Here is a 20022-nt window from a genome sequence, read left to right as displayed (position 1 = left end):
GGGCCTGCTTGCTGCTGGGGGACACCTTCTAGTTGACACTGGGATTACAACCCTCCGCACAGGGAACCACAGTGCCACCAGAAGGTGATCCAGTTCCTGACACCCTGTGAGCTGTACATAAAAAAAACAATTCTCTTTCTTATGTAAACTACTAATCTCATCATCCCTCATGTCATGGAGTTGAAGAAAAGCACATATATTAGTAGTCCAACCTGGGTGGTAACAACGGCTGCCTGTGTAGATAATCATGATGTGGTAAATCTACAGCAGTTGATAAAATTTGTTGGTATCCTTGCATGAAAAAAGAAAAACACACAATTCTTTTTCTGAAATAATTTGAAGCTAACAAAAGTAATTGGTATCCATATTGAATAAAAATCAGGTTTTACTTCTGATTTTCAATTCAACAGAATATTTTGAATAAGAAAACAAATGAAAAAATTAAAATATCACCGAAAATAATGATGGAACACTTAACCTAATATTTTGTTGCACAACTTTTAGAGGCTATCACTGCAAACAAGCAGTTTCTGTAATGAGACTTCTGCACTGGCCAATAGGTAGTTCAGGCCACTCTTCTTAAACAGACTGCTCCATGTATTTTTGGAATTATATGGTATAAATAATAATAATAATTAAAAAAAACACTGGTTATTAACCACTTCCTGTCCGGACACTTTTACCCCCTTCCTGTCCAGGGAAATTTTCAGCTTTCAGCGCTATCACACTTTGAATGACAATTGCGCGATCATGCAACACTGTACCCATATGAATCTTTTACCATTTTTTTGATACAGATAAAGCTTTATTTTGGTGGTATTTATTCACCACTGGGATTTTAATTTTTTTGCTATGTAAATGAAAACGTCCAAAAAGTTTGAAAAAAAATGTCTTTCTTATAAAATTTTGCAAATAAATAATCTTTCATCATAAATCTTGGCCGAAATGTATTCCGTTATCTTTTTAGTAAAAATAAAAATAAGCCAAATTAGTTTATAATCAAAAATTATAATTTTTAAAAATTTTTTTTACATTTTTATATTATTATTTGTTTTTTTTTGTTTTGTTTTTTACATACTGTCACCCTAGCAGTACAGTGTCACCATGGTGACACTGTACTACTTGTGGAGAATGATGAAGATTTTTTTTTTTTTTTTACAGTGATTGCTTTTACACCCATATAGGATGTAAAAGCAATCATTTCTCTTTCTCTCTGTCTGCATTCTTGCAGCCATTGAGAACTACAGAGTGAGCTGTGATTGGTCACAGCTTGTCACATGGTACAAGGCTGTTGTGAATAGCCTTGTACCATGTGACCTCTGTGATCATTGACAGATTTCACACGTAGTAAGCAATGATGTCACACGTGACATCTTGCTTACTACTTTGCATGTGATCGCTGATTGGCCAATCAGCAATCACATGATCGGGACAGTGTTTCACTGTGTTCGGAGGACACAGCGGGCACCGGATTGCGGTGCTGCGCGCTCCCAGGGAGCGTGCACAGCTAGAAATGGCGGGTGCCGTTTATGAACGGGGCACCCGCCCCTGGAGTGCCACCATTTATAAACAGCAGGCGGACAGCAAGTGGTTAAATAGCATCAAAAGAGAGTGCTATATTTAAAAATTATATATATATATCCTAGATTGTAAGCTCCAAGGAGCAGGGCCCTCCTATCCCTCTTGTATTGAACTGTATTGTTGCTGTATTGTCTCCTGTTATATTGTAAAGCACTGAGCAAACTGTTGGCGCTATATAAATCCTGTATAATAATAATAATAATATTATATATATAATATATATATACATATATATAAATTTACTTTGTTGTTGCAATACTAATTAAACTATCGCAGCACTGAAAACAGAAAAAAGGTCTGGTAATGAAGGGGTGTTCTTTTGCTCTTGTTATATGATTTGCCTTGGCTGTGATGATGTCATCAGTCCTCTGCAGACAGTAGGAATTCTCCTCTGCCCCAGTGATCAGACTGCAGCATTGCATTTTTGTACAAGGTGAAAGGTTGCAGCAGCTGTGGATCTGTTCCAGACTTTTGTGAACCAAGAGCTGCACAGGCACCAGAATTCCCTTGATGTGATCACCTTTGAAACCAGCATCTCAGTCCAGAACTAGATGGTGACACTGAATGATGACTGCAGTTTAAGACCTCATGCACACTAGGCTTAAAATTGGTGCATTTACAGGTGTTTGTTTTTTCAGCCTGTAAACGCACCTCTATGTTAGCCTATATGTCCATGCATATATAGGCGTCTTAGAGGCCAAAAAAAAAAAAAAAAATCACCGGTGTGCTCAGGAGAGAAGCTTTTGGGCAGAAAAAACATTGTAGGGGCATTGTGGCTTTTATCACATTTTTGGGCAGAATTTCTTCTGCCAGGAACAAAGGCGTTCACAGGAGCTGGGCAAATGCTCAGTGTGCATGAGGCCCTACACACAAAGGTAGACAGAAACACAGGAGAATTATGACAAGAAAAACATCCCCCTGGCATTTCTAACTGTGGCTATCTTGAGTAAGGGCAGGTGATTCATTTAGCATTTACTTTCTGGAATCTATCTGCACTTAGCTCAGGCATGCTGGCAGGAAGGTGTGCTTAGCTGAGAAAACTCCTCCTCCACTCCTCAAAACGAAAGAAACAAATGTTTATGAAGACTCCCAGGATGTATGGCATCATTTTTACCTAGGCCAGAGAGCAGGAAGCAACTGAAGAAATGTGTAGTACTACCCCCTTAGGAGTCGCTAGAGATTTGGGTCCCTCCATAGTCCTGCACAGCCAGGCAACATGCATTCCCTACATTCAGAATTGTACCAGGAGACGGTAACCAGTCCTTGAGCTTTGTTTTGAAGTTTTATTGAGTGGTTTAAAACTAGGAAGGGGTAAGGGGTGTACGGGACAACCAAGGGAAATGGCAATTGAGGACAAAACTTCATAGGTGCTATGTACAAGTCTTTACAGCAAAGTCTCTCCTCTGGAGAGCTAGCCTGCGTCTCCTGTAGTACCACCCCAGACCCCAGACCCCAGATCCCAGATGACTCCTCTCCTCACCCAGCTGTAATGGATGAATCCCTCGGCAGGGTATCCAGTGCCACCTTCATGTCACATTTCAGCCTGGATCCGGCCTAACTGACGTCCCGAGATTTCGGGAAAAAGACCTTGCAATTTTCAGTTTTGTAATCTTGAGAAAAAAAAAATTTGCAGCAAATTATTTACTCTTGTATTTTGTCATGGAGGCACCAGGAACCTGGAAAACGTAATACTTTTCTGTAAGTTTCCTTTTTCAGTGCCTATCCATGGCAGCATACACCCTCCCTACCTCTTTTCTATCACCGGCAGTATTTGATACTAGTTACCAGAATGGATTGGGGGGGACCCTGGTCTTTCTTTTATAGTTAACATGGTCCTGTGGGTTGGTTGTGGGCAGAGCAATCAACCATAGGAAATGCTGCCATGGTTAGGCACCAAGAAAGGCAAATTCTGGTAAGGTTAGTATTCAGTTTTCCTATCTATTTACTAAGGTTAGTAGCATAAGGATTAAAAATAATTAAGTTATATGTAAACCCTCACCTTGTAAAACAACCCATTCAGTTTAAAATAGAAATGAAAGGCAAAACATGTGTGTATAGATATATATATTAAAAAAAAAACACCTTTTTTTTCCCCTTTTTTATAGGTGATCACATACCCTTTGTTCTTAGCTGCAAATAGAGATGAGGGAGGAGAAACAGCAGCACACTCATCGTCCCACTGATTTGCTGTGCAGGGGAGAGGGCATGTCAAGGACAAGTCTCGTCACTGGATGAGAGCCAATAAACAAAACAAAACCAGCGCTCAAATCTTCATGCAGACTAGGACAACTGTAACTGCCATTCGTTGAGGTGAAGCCCTTAGAAGATTGGGAAATCTTGGTACTGGTGAACAAAAGCAAAACAGGGCGCACTGTCTTCGTGCATTACCGTGGTGAGACACAAATTTATTTAAAAGCATATACATGTTAGAATAGCAGGCCTACATTTTAGCTTTGAAGAAGGGAGTACGTCTCCCGAAACACGTTAGCCTACCATCACTTTGGACTGCTATTACGGACTCTTCTTCTCTGTTTTTATTCCTCTTTGGTTTGTGAGTATGCATGTATATGCTTTTAAATAAATTTGTGTCTCGCCACGGTAATAGACGAAGAGAGTGTGCTCTGTTTTGCGTTTGTTCATCATTGGATGAGAGCACAGCAGCAAACTGACCACAGTGTACTCTCAAGTCTGGTGTGGTCAGTTTTTAATAAGAAAGCAGAGGCCTGGGAGGAACACCAGAGATTTCACACAAAGGAAGCAATACAAAGAAAACGGGATACTTTTTCACACAAGTACATGGTATCACAGGCACATAACAGGAATATGAAATGTTGGGTTTACCTATTCTTTACTGTTGATTGAGAGAGTTTAGTGTCACTTTAATACAGTGACTTCCCAAGATTGTCAGCTCCATCTACCGGGCATAATGCAGTGTTTATACTTATTGGGATATTTGAGAAAAATACTGCATTACAGCCACTAGATGTGTTTTTCTTCATACAGTGATTTCCTGTGATCATCTGCTCCATCTAGTGGTCGTAATGCAGTATTTTTATTTATTGAGATATTTGAGAAAAATACTGCATTACGGCCACTAGATGGAGCAGATGATCATAAGAAATCACTGTATTAAGAAAAATACAGCCAGAATTTGTAAAGGATGGAAGGATGCTTGTTCATCCAACAATTTGTCTTTTTTTTTTTTTTTTTTTTACAAAAAGACCCTGATATGTTTGTTTGAGAATATTATAAAAGGGTTCAATCTCTTGTTGTCAATAATGTTCATTGATTAAACAATGTATTCAATAAAAATACAAACCATACTGTGTTACTTGTTAAGTCAGACAATTATTGTGATTTAATTTAAATTCAGACCCCTTTTAGGAAACATTCATACAGAAATCCCACAAAGTCCTAGGGGTTCGCAGATTCTTCCATCTGCAGAGAGAACCTTGCTGGTACTAAGACTGGTGCTGTCTAAGGTCGGTATTCTAATCAGAACCCTCATGCTCTGTATTATGCAAAGATTCAGAGAGCTGCAAGCCATGTAGCATACATCACATTAGTCGTAATTTGGAACCCACAGTAGCTGTAGGACGAGTCACCAGAGGGTGCAATAATTGTACAGTCCATTGGTTATCCACAGGCAGCTCTGAACTTTCCTTACAGTCATGTGACTGCTCCAGTTCAGTTGCCAAGTACTATAATTTAGGGAAGATGAATGGTTTATTAGAGAAGAAAGGTCAGACATTACTTCCACCTGAGAGACGAAGACATTTCATCACATTCACTGCATGTACTACTCCCAACTAATGGATCTAGCTAAACTTTTTACAGTTGGTATATTTAAACTTTCTTTAAATGAATGCTCAGCTTCATGTGGGATTAAAGGCAGACACTTTCAAAAATGTAATAAATGCACCCACGTTAATAAAAAAACAAAGGCGATATTATATTTTTACATTAATCCCTACAGTGTTTTCCAACATCAATTAATGCGTTGCAGGTGGAAAGCTCAGCATTGGTTACCCCCAGCCCCGGGCCCACAAGGAGCTTTAAATAGGCTTAGTTAGCTAATTCTAATGCTGACACTAATCCAAACCAATGCAACTAAGTTGTTAAAGGGTGTTTTTGATGCGTTTAAGGTGCTCAGACACTCAGATACCCTCCAAGTGATTTTTTTTTTATTAATGGGGTAAGTGTTTTTTCTCCCAGCTCACTGATATTTGATAAATGTGCTGTAAACCCTACAGGCACATTACTGTAGACTTGAATGGAAGGAGTTGACAAACTTCAACTCATCCCAGACTCAACATGTAGCTTCATTTTTGCCACAAAATGATGTGAAACAACTTAAAAGCTACATTTTTGAAATGTGAACAGGTCTATCTGCTGTTCATATTATCCATTGTGCTAGCCGTTTGGGGAGCGGCAAAAACACTCGGCTGAGGTGGCAGGGAGGACTTGTAGCAATCACATTCACAGATCTTTGTGATCGCATAATGCGGCTATGTGTGGCTGCAAGAACATAAAACTAAACTTAAGAAAAAAATAGGGAGAGGAACCCCACAGTTCAAGTAAGAGTTCAGGGTAGGGAATGCAACCACATAAAAATGTCTTATCTGAAAATATATTATCTCTCTCACAAGAGAGGGGGAAACAAAAATTAACACCAGCCAATACCGCAGTAGCCCTTGCGTAATTCCAGTTGCCTGTTTATAGCTCTCCTGGTTCTCCAGAACCTTAACTGGCCAGTCCATAGTTAAAGAGTTCAGGGGTGCCGCTATTTATGATAAGGGTGCCAGGACTACACCTTGAGAGGATAAGAATGTATTAAATAGCAGTTTATTGGTGATACAGCTTAATGGGTCATTGGATAGGGGATGTTTCATAAGATCAAGGACTCTCAGTGAAGACAATTTATTATAGACATTGCACTAACAATGTTAATTTTTATATTCTTATCACCACCTTCCTGTTACAGCAGTTGTGCAGGGTATACACATGGGAGTGTGTAGATCAATAGGCTCCAGAGTTCACCCAGTAATCAAAACACATTTACAGAACTGGCCAGGCATGCCCACTTCTCTGCAAAGAGTGTGTGAGGGTATTTGTGCTGAGGGGTGTGGCTGTTAGCCAGCTACGCCAGCACAGAGCACTGCAATGTGAGGATAGAAAACAGCATTTGTACAAAGACAAAATAAAAAATATTTTAAAGAATTTCAAAGTAAATGCAATTGAGTACTGTCCATGATACTTTTTACAGCTACAATCACCTCACTTCAGGCAAAGTAAATGCAGAATACTGGACTATAAAAAGATGCATATTCAAAATGGGGTCATATAAAAAAAAAAAAAAAAAAAAGTTACAGCTGCTGGGACATACCCCATATATCCACTTCCATTCCTAGCTAGCCTCAGTTTTGTGGCAAAGAATAAAGAGATCATAGGATCAGAGGAGAGGGCACTGTGTCCTATACTGTTTGTAATACTCCAAAATGTGGATTTTACCAGTAAGACAAACATTTTTTTTCCTGATTATACAGATGGAGACACAGGCTTTTTAGTCTTTATAACAGGGATGTCCAGAAGCAGTCCAACATGGAGGTAGGCAACACAGCAAACAAGGGCAACAGGCCCACATTACAATCTAATAGGTAAAGAAAGCTCAAAAGCTCAGAGAGAGGCCTATAGCACCTTACACATGGAAACAGCATCAGAAGAGGCTTAAACATCCACCTGGTAAAACGTAATGAATGTTTGGACAGACGCCCAGGTGGCAGCCTTGCAAATCCAAGAAAGATGCCTGGTGCTGGAATGCCCATGGTGTACTAATAAATCTGGTGAAATGTGCCCTGACAGAGAAGGGAGGCAACCTATCTCTCAGATCACAGGTCTTGATTATAACCAATTTACCTTGCAATGGAGAAACAAAAAGCAGGGTGTCATGCTTACCCCTAACACAGATGGTCAGGCTCTATACCTGGCTTCTGTGTTCTTTAACCATAGCAGCCCCTTCCCCATAAGACAAGCAGGAATACCAATACTTGGTTGGCCCTAGGTCTTATACACAATCCTATAGTGCATGGCTACCAAGCCGGAACAGCCCAAACTCAGCACAGTGAACAGGTATTTCTGTTTGGCAGACAAGCAGAGTAGTCAGGGCAGACTGAGTTCTGAGCGTAGGCATTATCCGATCCAAGGTCAATAACAAGGGAAACCAAACTAGCAGGCACAGGAACAGGACAGACAAACAGAGAGCTTGAAGCATGTGTTACATACACTATCACAAGCATGAGACTACAGGCTTGGCTGGCTAAAATCAAGTTTGGACTCCACCCAGAGACTGACTACATCAATTACCTTGCAGGTGGAGTGACAGACAGGAAGAATGAATCACAGTCAAAACTAGGATGCTGGAATGAGACCAGCAGCTGTGGTGAAGCAGGAGTGCTACACACGCCTGACAAAAGGAAACCCTTGTGTGAGTCCTCAGACAGTACAAAGGGGGAATTAAATTTCTGAAAGGAAGCAGTAGTAGAAAGGTAATCTATTGCAACCCACACATTAAGACAGTGCAGTGAAATTTCTAATTGGGTACCTTTGAGCAGGACATAAGGAAGGACATCATTCTGTAAGTTGTAAGGCAGAGACCATCTTGGGAGAAAGGAGGCTTCAATGCTCCTTTTCTCTGTGCAACACCATGAAAGGCTCCTTGCAATATAAAACCACCAATGCAGACACTCTTCTCGCAAATGTAATAACAACCTGATAGACCATCTTCCATGTAAGGTCTGACAACAGAGAATAGCTTCAAAAGGCTGTTTCTGCAAAGCCTAGAGAACAAATAGCCTTAAATGAAAGAGTAAGACGCCAAGGGGCTTATTTACTAAAGCTGGAGAGTCCAAAATCAGACTCCCTTCTGCACAGAAACCAATCAGCTTCTAACTTCAGCTTGTTCAATGAAGCTTTGGCAATGAAACCTGGAAGCCGATTGGTTTCTATGCAGAAGGGAGTCTGATTTTGGACTCTCCAGCTTTAGTAAATAAACCCCCAACTGTCTTTGAGATGGAATGGAAAATGCTCTAATTTGTCCTTTAATGTTTCTCAGGCCAGGTTTTGGTTCAGACCTGAAAGTTTTGGTTCAGGAAGAACAGAATACAACCCACCAAATACTTCCTGGGATGAAAATTCTTTACCTTACACCAAGCACAATAGGATTAATAGGTAAACCTTTGAAAGGAGAACTTTCTAGTCTTCAAAAGGGGATGCATGAAATAATCCGAGAGCCCCCTATCCCTCAGGACTGTCACTTCAACAGCCATGCTGTCAAACTAGCACTCCAGAAGTGGAATGAAACACTGGTCCTTGGGACAGGAGATCTGGATGGTCTGGAAGTTCCCACTAAAGTCTGCCAAGAGCCTGAGAATGTTGGAGAACCAAGTTCTCCTGTGCCACTTCAGTGTGATGAAAATCATCAGGCCACCCTCCCTACTGATTTTGCAAAGCACACAATGAAGAATCTGGAGGAGTGGAAAGGTATAGAGCAGACTGCACTGATCCCATGGAGTCAACCAAGCATCTGCTGTGAATGCCAAAGAGTCCATGGACCTGGTGATAGACCTGTCCAGTTTGTTGTTGAACCTGGATGCAAGCAGGCTATGGTGCAGCCAATTTGATAGAAGACTCAGCCATGAAAAAAAACTACAGATATAATACTATGTCAGAGCAAGGGGTGATGGGAATTTAAATGAAAACTATATTTATTTTTGGTTAGCTCTATTTAAAATTTTACTACTTAATCTAAAATTTCATAAATTAGCATTTAAAGTGTCCTAGTGTTCTTTCATGGTACTGTGTTGGCAGAACTTGCTGGTCTATTTCACAAGGCCATCAAGTAGCGGTTTCTCACTTGTGGGCCATTTCTTTCTAATTTTGAGCTTGATGAACTAGAGAAGAAAGTGGGGGGTGGTTCTCCTCCGACTTATTCAGTTGTGGTCTAAATATCCCCTTGTCTCCTTAGCGTAGTGCACATACAGGGTTATAAATATATCAATAACAAAGGTGTAAATGTTCTTTTCTATTTAGTTCCCAATGAGGGAGCAGTTTAAACCTGCAGATTTAACCAGTTAACAATTTTGAGTCAGCAGGAGCCATGTTGTGTATGTGACTGACCATGCATTGGTGACCTTTGGCATGCGGAGGACTGCCAACACTCAGGATATTTTTGTGTCTGACTTTTAGGGTTCCCATTATGTTGTCACCATCACACATGCATTACAGTGACATACTTACCTGCAATGGTGTGATGTGGTGCCACTCATTTCATTGGCAGAGCATCATTGCAGGTATATGCGTCGCTCTACATAGGTGTTACCACAAAACCAGGTTGCCATTCATTGGAATGGCACCCCAATACACCTTCCTGACAGACATGTAGCGTGCTGTTAAAAAGAGGCACCAAAACACAGTATGTTTTCATTTTTAATAGAGCGGACCTGTTTGAGTGTCTGTCTGAACAGACTGTACTTAATAGGTAAAGAATCTCTTTAAAGCCCACCTCCCTAACCCCCTCACTGTGCTCCCCCCCTGCTTGAGCCTCAGTAAAATAACAGCTACAACTGTGGAGAATTATTGTGGCAGTATATGGTTTCTAAATGGTGATATACTGTTATTTCTGCATTACTTGTGTTAAAATATTCACAAGCAGTCAGCAGGTGGAGCTTTAAAGTGTTACTAAACCCACAACAGTAAAATCAGTCTGTATATGCAGTAAAGCATGCTTGTTATACTCACTGTGGTACATAAGGGGTTAATCCTCTGCACTGTGTAAAAAGGACACTTGACCCGGTCTTCTCTGCCCCTCCTCTTGTTCAAATGCCCACACCTTATCTCCTGTTAAGACAGACTGAACCCGTAGCCATTCTGCACATGCTCCGTTTAGTGTGTACTGCTAGAGGGTTTTTTTTTTTTCTTGGGAGAGTGCACGTGATCAGCACAGGGCCAATCAGTGCTGTCTAGACAGAGGTCAGGGGTTTTGCATTCTCCTAGAGCAGAAAGAAACTCCTCCTACAAGCTTTAACCAGTGCTCTGCTGGGCACTGATAAAAGTCACAGGACTGCTCTAATTGCTGATGAGAAAAGGTATTTAGCAGTTTATATTTACTAAACTAATTGCACTTCCATGTTCTGTGTACTGTGGGAGACCAGATATAGTGAATGCAGGCTCCTGGGTAACACTTTAATCTCCTTTTCTAGTTATCTCTATATAAAACATTGGACCCACACAATTTTAAACTCCCTTGTAAGGGAGAAAAAAAAAAGCAAAACAAAAAACACACACACACACACACACACACACACAAGAAAAACTCAGTACATCTCTGCAACTCATTTCCACAGCTTTCAAAAATACCTGTTTACTTGCCAGAAATCCCGTGTGCTTCTAATTTCTTCTTTGGGCTGCCATTTGTGTTGCAATCCCAACAAGTATCGTCAGCCCTGACTGCTGGACCACAATTCTGCCTATCCCTGCCCCTTCATCTCCAACTCCAACCATAAATATTTATTTCCTTACCAGCAAAATAGTGCTGTTTCCTTGACTCCTGAGAGCGTGTTCTTACACTATGGGAAAAGGTTTTCAGTAGATGTAGTCCTGTGGCTGTCCCTACCTAAATAGGGACTGAGCTCCCAGCAGTTGCCCCTGCAATAATGTAGAAACCTGGTGACCACATCACAGGGAGCTTTAAAAGCAGTTTTTCTCGCTGAAAGCAGAATGTATTGTTCAAGAGCAGCTTTGTTCAGGGTAAATGTGGGTAGTGCATGTTAGCTGTGGTCATATGAATTTCTCTATGCACACTAAAAAGCCATCTTGAAAGCGAGCAAGAAAGGGTGGCTTCCATGGAGAACAAACATAGCTACATTAAAGGAAGTTGGAATACAGCAGCATATGAAAAAAGGAAGAAAAAAAAAAAAAAAAGAAAAAAAAGGGAGGCATTTGAAGGAGGCTGGGCACAATAGAAGGTACTTTCTGGAGTTTTGAATACATACGGTCATGGCCAAAAATATCAAATGTTTAAGCATTCTCATGTTCATTTCTCTTGTTTGTATTGGTATGACACAAAAAGGTGGAGAACCAAAAAGCCACATTTTTCCATTCCAAGTTTGTGATGCACCTGTAGTTTGTAAGTAAATTCACCTTTATCAATTAACAGGTGATGACAATATAGAAATCACACCAGCAACCAGTTAAAATGGTGAAAATTGACTCAACTATTCTGTTGTGTGTCTTGTGTGCCACATGAAGCATGGAGAAGAGAAAGAGCAGCATGAGGATTTGTGAACAAAAATTGTGGAAAAGCACAAGTTACAAGTCTATCTTCAGAGATCTTAATGTTCCTGTGTCCACTGTGCACAACATTGTCAAGAAGATTACAGCCTTTGGCACTGTAGCTAATCTCCCTGGACTTGGATGAAAGAGAAAAACTTGATCAAAGATTGAAACAAGAGGATTTCTCAAATGGTGGATAAAAAACCTCTATCAACTTCCAGACAAATTCAACCTGGCCTTCAGGCACAGGGTACAACTGTGTCAGCTCGCACTATACTTCGCCATCTGAATGAAAAGTGACACTATGGTAGGAGGCCCAAGAGGACCCCACTGCTGACACAAACATAAAAAAGCCAGGACTGGAGTTTGCCAAAACTTACCTGAGGAAGCCAAAATCCTATTGGGAGAATGTGCTGTGGACAGACAAAAAAAAAAAAATTACAGCTTTTTGGTAAAGCCCATCACTCTACGGTTTTCATAAAAAGCAATTAAGCCTTTAAAGAAAATATAGTCCCTACAGTCAAACATGGTGGATGTTCCCTGATGTTTTTGGGTTGCTTTGCTGCTTCAGGATGTCTTGCTCATATGCATGATGCTATAAAATCTGAAGACTACCAAAAGAATTCTGGGGTGCAATGTAGGGTCCAATGTCAGAAGGTTGGGTCTCCGTCAGAGGTCATACAGCAGGACAATGACCCAAAGCACATGTCAAAAAGCCCCCAGAAATGGTTTAAGGCAAAGCATTGGAGAGTACTGAACTGGCCAGTAATGAGTCCAGATCTCAATCCCATAGAGCACCTGTGGAGAGACAGCAGTTGGGAATAAGAACCCTTCAACTCTGAGAAACCTGGAGCAATTGGCGAAAGAAGAGTGGTCCAAAATTCCAGGCAGAGGTGGAAGAAACGCATTGATAGTTACAGGGAGCGATTGATTTTAGTTATTGTTTATAAGGGGTGTGCTACCAAATATTACATTGAGGGTGCCAAAAAATTTGGCCAGATTTTCTTTTTAAACCAAAGTTTAGTGTCACTTTAGGGGCAACAACTATGAATGCTACGGCAATCATGTTTATGGAGTAAACTTGTTTACATTCAATCGCTACACTAAAAACAGATGAATGGGGGATCCATTCCCCTCCATCTAGGTGGACTGGATGACAGTCAGGTGTAAAACGGACAAGCGGTCCATTTACATCTGACCACCCATAGAGGAGAATGGGCTGTGTCTGCTTATGCAGACCGGACATGGACCAGTCATTAGTGGACAGATCCCCCACAAACATCTAACATCTTTGGAGTTTTGAGTGGAATGTGTCAGATTTGGCTTTTTGTTGCTCCACTTTTTTGTGTCATAACCATATAAAAAAAAAAGAAATACACATGAAAATGCCGAAACATATATTATATAATTGCAACAATATTCTTGGCAAAGTGGTGCATTATCTGACAGAAATGCAGGTTGCCAATATTTTTGCCCATGACTGTATGTGAACAGATTTTATTCTTTTTAAACCAAAGTTTAGTGTCACTTTAGGGGCAACTACTAAGAATGCAATGGCACCTAATAGCATCTGAACCTATATGCTACTTTTTTTTCTACCACAGGATTACCAAAGATCTGTTAGTAAAATCGCTGTGATATCATAATTAAAAAAAAATACACAGACATTATTAAGATAAATTTTATTCCAAAACAAATAAAAAAAAGAACAGCACACAGTGCAACACAAAAGTAATCAACAAAGATAAACATCTTAAAAGCAAAACTTGCAAGTTAGTTAAGAGACAAAAAACTAAGTGAAAAACTTGCTTTATATATATTTTTTTTATAAAATGCTTTCTAAAAAGCACAGCTTTTTACCAGTGTAAAGATCTTACAAAGACAAAATATACATTGTAAGACATATTTCTCAAGCACACAGTCATAAAATGACATAGTCAGGTAACACTTGCTTCATTTACCTATACACTCTTATTTCTATAACTTAAATAAAGATGCCAAATCCTAAAAAGCAAAAACAAAGTGAAGACTGTAAAAAAATACTGTTCCACAAAAAAAAAACAAAAAAAAACACAAACTCAAATTGAAAATGTGTCTTGCTTTGGCAGTGAAGGAAGTACGACAGAACCAGTCTGAAAAGAAGTGGTATCACCAAAATATAGGACTTGCTACAAAATTAAAAGCACAAAAAAAAAAAAAAAACACACTAAAAAATACTTCTTAAATATGAAAGACATACTGTTTGTCAACCAAAACATTTGGGTTTAAGACATTAAAAGAAAAGCTTTTACTTTTTTAAAATTAAACCCTGTGCCCAGTACTGCATGCCATCGCTAGAACTGGGGCAACTTGCTGTGAAAGCTGGCAGAAAGCAGGTACCAGGGAGGGGATATGAAGCTGAGTAAATTGCTTTTCAGTGCTCCGGAAGTAACTATATTTTTAACCTGAACCCTAGGCGCACTCTGTCACTTCATACACAGGGCAAGTATCCAGACGTTTCCAAACGGATTTGTAATATCTGCCTTTGGAAGTGAAGAAGACAACAGTCCAAAGGTGCATTCAGAACTTTTGTAAGCAATTAAAAGGTTTGTGGCATACAAAAGATCTAAAAGCCATGACAAGCGTCATCCAAATATTGGGGAAAGGAAGATATTTTTTTCTAATAAAATGTAAAAATTTGGCCATTTTAAATGCTACTGTAAAAACCCTCCCCAGATTTATGAACTCTGTCTGATCTTAATTAAAAGAAGCCACATGGAGCATTAGAGCGTAGGCCATAATGTGATTTCACTTACTTGTCAGCTACAATTAAGCAGATATGCCTTGGCGCTTTGGTTCAAGGGCACGCACCCTGCATTAGGTCATGTGACTCAAAGCAGCTCTGCATTGGAGGCACAGATGTCAGTTTGACTGAAGATTGTGCTGAAATCAACAACCCAGAAAACAGCCACCACGGCTTCAAGTCACATCACCATGACACCTATGGGACCTGCTTAATACATCCAACGGATGAATGTGTACACATCCTAATTCTGCTATGCATGCTCCTTTAATATTTATATGCAATGAGTGTAAAGCTGACCATACAAGGACAAAATTTCAGCAATTTGCATTGAATCAGGCAAAGTCAATTTTGTGGGTGAACATTTCAACACTACCTGAATCGGGAAAACTAACATTTTTTATTGACTTTTTAAAATTCTCAGGTGAACATTGCCTGCATCCAATCAGATGCAGATATTGTTTGGGTATTGTGACAGTCAGGGATGCTGGCTGTGAGAACACAATAGCAAGCAGTGCAGATTTGTCCATCTCTGCTGTTTATCATGGATGAGGAAGTGATGGGGAGAAACTATTTCTCTTGTTCAGACCATGGGTATGGCCATCTTTAGAACTGGATAACTGTAAACAAATGTTTTGAATGTAAGATCTAAGGCCCATTCCACACTAGCGGTTCGATCGGGTCCACCTCTTCGTTTTTTCAAGTGGACCCAATCGTACCCTCCATTCTAGTCTATGGAGCAGCACACATGTTTATGGAGTAAACACATTTACATTCAATCGCTATGCTAAAAACAGATGAATGGGAGAGAGATCCGTTCCCCTCCATCTAGGTGGATTGGATGACAGTCAGGTGTAAACAGACAAGCCATCCATTTACATCTGACGGCCCATAGAGGAGAATGGGCTGTGTCTGCTTACGCAGCCCGGACATGGACCAGTCATCTACCTGCTCAGCAGGGCATTAGTGAACAGATCTCCCACAAACATCTAACATCTCTTTCTACAAAACATAAAATGTACAAATGTAATAAATCTGTTGTAACAAATGTGATCATTAAAAGCAGAACAATAAAGTGGGTTTTGTAAGAAATATTTATTGCCCATCCTGCTCCTAAATTTACAGGCTCTTTAATGATCCAATCTGTCAAACAGAAAAAGGTTCCAAATTTTCTTGCTGCTTGAAACTGTAGACATCCCCATCTACAGAATGTACAGACGCAACATTGCATAAGCTGACCGCTCTCTAGATGGCAACATGGAAAATAATAGTTCTCGATTGTCAAAGTGGCAGCTTCAAAGCATGTACAAAAGAACAAAAAAGGCAATAAAATCGGTGTACAGAGTGGATAAGCTCAGCATTGTACCTTCTAGCCTAGAAACCACCCAAAAGGCAGATTTATACATGGATATTGTATATGATAGTCTAAAGCCAACCTGCAGATTCAGCTCTTGGGGAAGTGCATACTGCAGCCATGTTGGGTAATGTAGATCCTCAACAGCAACAACTGCAAATCACAAACCCTGATCTAACGAAATTATTGCATAGCAATATAAACATACAAAACAGAATCATAACCTTCCCCCCTACTCTGTCGATTTACAATTTTAAGGCCCCGTATGTCCCGTTTCTATGGCCCTGTAGAAAATAGTGCTGTTGTGAAACGGGTCAACCTCGCCTATCCTGAGTAGCGCTTAAGGTTACAATAGTGCTGAAGTACAGAACCTTCTGGTACAGGGCTTGATGGTTCTCCAAAGTTGATATTAAGTCATTCCATCCCAGTACTATGAGCCACTCACTGCCAATCAACTAGTAAATTAAACAGGAATTGGCTCCAGGTGAGAAGCTGCGGTGTTCACCTTGTGCCTAGAATTCAAGAGAGTCCACAGATACTTTCAAAAGGTTGTTGCTCGTGAAAGGCAAAGCAACAGGTTAACTTTAATGCAGCCCTGTCTAGCAGCATATACTTACCTCCCTTATGCTTCCCCACTGCTCCATCTAGCTGCCAGGAGGAAAGTTTACAACTTACACTAGGCTATAGACTCCACATGTGACAGTGCTGATTGGCCCACATGCTCTTTCGCACTTTTCTTTTGCTTCAGCACTGAATGTAGCAATGGAAAGAAAGGAGGGTATATGCGGGTAAAGCAAAACCATAACCTTGCATTAGGATAAGCAGGGAGAACTACAAAGGACAGAATCTTTTGTTTGTTCATCGTGTACAAAAAGGAGCTTTAAGATAAAAGTACTGCACACTAGCATGGATGAGGATAATGGAAAAATACCAAATGAAATAAGACCTTAATGCTACAAATCTGTATATGCCAGCTTTTGCTTCATGCATTCAACCCACAAAAATAGCAATGAAATGGAAAACACAAGTTGGAAAAGAATAAATAAACTCTCTGCTAGCAATCCTAATCGTGTTTGCAAAGCAATACACTATATGACGCAAAGGTTTTATATAGAACGATTACAAAAAAGTACCAAAATATTATTTCTTTGTAAAAAACAGTAGATCGTAAAAGTCTCAGTGTAAACATGGAAAAGGGTCTAAGCAATAGGACTTTAAGCATTTTATACAATAGTGACCCTTTGTTGCATTTTTTTCAGACCTTCTCAGGTTAAACAAAAAAAAAAAAAAAAAAAACACCCCAAAAACTACAAAACTCCATAGATGATGTGCAGGATCCATGCATGTATTTTCCAGTGCACCATTTGGCCACCATGTATTTTATGTGGAAGATAGACAGCAATATGCTTGAGAATGCTTTAAGTAAAATAAACAATAGTAAACAGTATAGAGAGCCCCTTTGCCCTATTCCATGGATCACTAGCTTTTAACTTGAATCCTTTATATTATCTAAACCTGTATAACATACACTGCTGTCTAAAAGCAGGGACCACAAGGTGTTTTAAGGCACCTTTAATATACAGAAAATACTCTTCTCTGCAACAAGGAACCCCCTCCCTCCCAAACCCTGATGCATGCTTTATAGAGGCCTCACACCTTCCAAATATCTTTTAAATCAATAAACGCAATGATATTGGCCATTGTGGTGCTCTTTTTGGACAGTGGAAGGTTGGTGGCACCGGAGCTCCAAGGCAGGGCTAAAGCCAAGACTTCTCTACAGTGTACCACTGTGAATGGGAGAGGTAGTTGCCCTGCTGCAAAAGAACAACTCTCCATGGTTGTGTCACTACATAGATTTCACATGTAGGAAAAAGAGCAAAGTAAAAATCTCTAATCACAGTTCCTGGTTAAGGTCTGGGAGTTGCAAAAGAGGAGATGTATAGTAACAAAGTGGCCAAACAAGGATTCCCATTTCATTTAGAAATTTCCCTATATGCCTTTTACATTGTCGTGAGCTCCATGAGGGCATGTGTTGACAGGCTTCTGCTCACTTCAAACGTGATTTGCATTCCCATAAAAGTCTATGGGGTTGACAAAAACTTCTTGAGGCCATAAGGAGGTAACTGTAGATCAAATTTTGAATGATCTCAGATGTATCTCAAACTTAGGCTACACTCACGCCATTGACACAAGCCAAAAGCCCATCAACAAAGGCTCTCAGTGTTATTGGCAGTCAGGAGGGGAAAACCACTTTCAATGAAGTGACAAAAGACCTATTCCATGAGTCCGTTAATAGATTACATAACTCAGGCCTCCAATATCTGCACATTAGCAAATCAATAGTAAAAAAAAAACTCTGAATACTACATAGTTCTTTGGGCTGTTGTCCTGCTTCACTTGGCATTCTCATGTTTATTGCTGTATGCATACATAGGACTTACAGAACTCTACTTGTAGTGTCCAAGGTCTCAGCTACCAGAAAGAATAACAAAACAGAAATGGACCGTGATCACAAGATAAGCACCCAAGGGTATACCAAAAAGCACCCACGTATGAGCCCTAGTTGACAATATGCATTTTCTTCACCTGTTAATACAAACCAGTGCTGCTTTTTGGAAGAACAAGATGAAACTTTAAAAATCTGACCCACAACATTTTCAAATAGGCACTGAGGCTGCATGGTCTGTCGCAATACTTGTCAGTTTTAAAGGTGACAACTGAAATGCTCTCGAAGAGTAAAGGCAGAGATGTTCTTAAAACTTTGAAAAAGGCTGTTAACCAGATGGAGCCATGACAGATATTTTTAACAAAAGCAGCCTGCTGGTAGAAGGCCAGGCACAGCCCCCCACTAACTTTGTCTCTGTCCTCATAGCTACATCATCCATATAATGTGCAGGGGACTCGAGAGCTGCCAATCATCTCCTCAAATCACAAGTTAAATATCTTTAGAAAAATATTTTCTGTATAAAGTTGGTAAAAATTTCATTCCACAAAAACGGAATGGCTTTATAGCATATCCATTATGAAAGAAGAAGTGAAATGGCAACCACAGAGTTTCTTTGTATATAGCTTCTCTCTTCCTTACAGGAATAAAAGAAAGGTGTGGTTAAGATTCCAAATAGTCAACTCTATGGTTGTTTGCTGGAGGCGGACTGCTTGGCTTGTCACTGTACAACAGAACCTTGTTTGTACTAGTTATTGATTGTCATGTTAACTTTCATTCCTGCCCGACCCATCTGGAGACAAGGCAGCTTTGAACAGTTCTTCAGAAGTTGCTCTATGGCAATGTGACGTCCATGGAGTTCTGACGATAGAGCATCCTTCTCTTGAACACCACAGCTAAGGTCTTCAAACACATCTAAATAAAAAAAAAATGAATATAAGTAACTTGAAAATCCTAAATATCAATTTTAAGCCAAGTATTGAACAAGTAATAGTTAAAAAGACTGCTCTCCCCCAACTCCTATAGTGCATATTTTTTACATGGTATAATATATGGAAGATCTTTCCTGGAATAGTATTTAAGATTCTGTTCTTGAAGCAATACAAAAGAAACCGTTACATTTCCTACTAAACACAAATTCTCCCTAAACTATTCTGTATACCATTCTTCAGGTGTAATTTTTGCACTCCTATCTTACTGACAGGTTGGTTGTTCCTTTGTGTTTTTATTTTTAAGCTTTTTGTTCACAATTCAAAAGAAGTATAAATCACCACTTGAAAAAGGCCCTTTCAACTAATTTTAGTTCATTAGGCACAGGTGATTGTTTAGACAAAAGACCTTTTCCATGTTACACTATATGGCCAAAGGTTGTGAACACCTGAACATCACATCTATACAAGCTTGTTGGACATCAATATGGAGTAGGCTTCCCTTTGTGGATACACCATACCTTTCTGGAAAGGCTTTCCAAAAGGATTCTGGGTGTAGCTATCGGAATTTTAGCCAAAAGAGCGTTTGGGAGTTCAGATACTA

At 39.9% G+C, this 20022-nt stretch overlaps 1 protein-coding gene across 2 annotated transcripts in view; it reads right to left on the bottom strand.

Moving 5' to 3' along the window:
- Window positions 1-13577: 13577 nt before the first annotated feature.
- Window positions 13578-20022, bottom strand: part of CUNH21orf91 (chromosome unknown C21orf91 homolog) — a 70984-nt gene continuing 64539 nt past the window's right edge. For both annotated transcript variants that reach the window (XM_089657378.1, XM_089657379.1), the window contains exon 5: window positions 13578-19404. In XM_089657378.1, coding sequence (XP_089513504.1) covers window positions 19238-19404 — 167 coding nt within the window. In that variant the 3' untranslated portion in view covers window positions 13578-19237. The remainder of the gene's footprint in view (window positions 19405-20022) is intronic.

Source organism: Staurois parvus, unplaced genomic scaffold (genome assembly GCF_062004578.1).
Source record: "Staurois parvus isolate SC_StPar_1 unplaced genomic scaffold, SC_StPar_1.0 ptg000988l, whole genome shotgun sequence".
Lineage (NCBI taxonomy): Eukaryota > Metazoa > Chordata > Amphibia > Anura > Ranidae > Staurois > Staurois parvus.
Note: the sequence above shows the minus strand (reverse complement) of the source record. Positions and strands in the feature narration are given on the sequence as shown.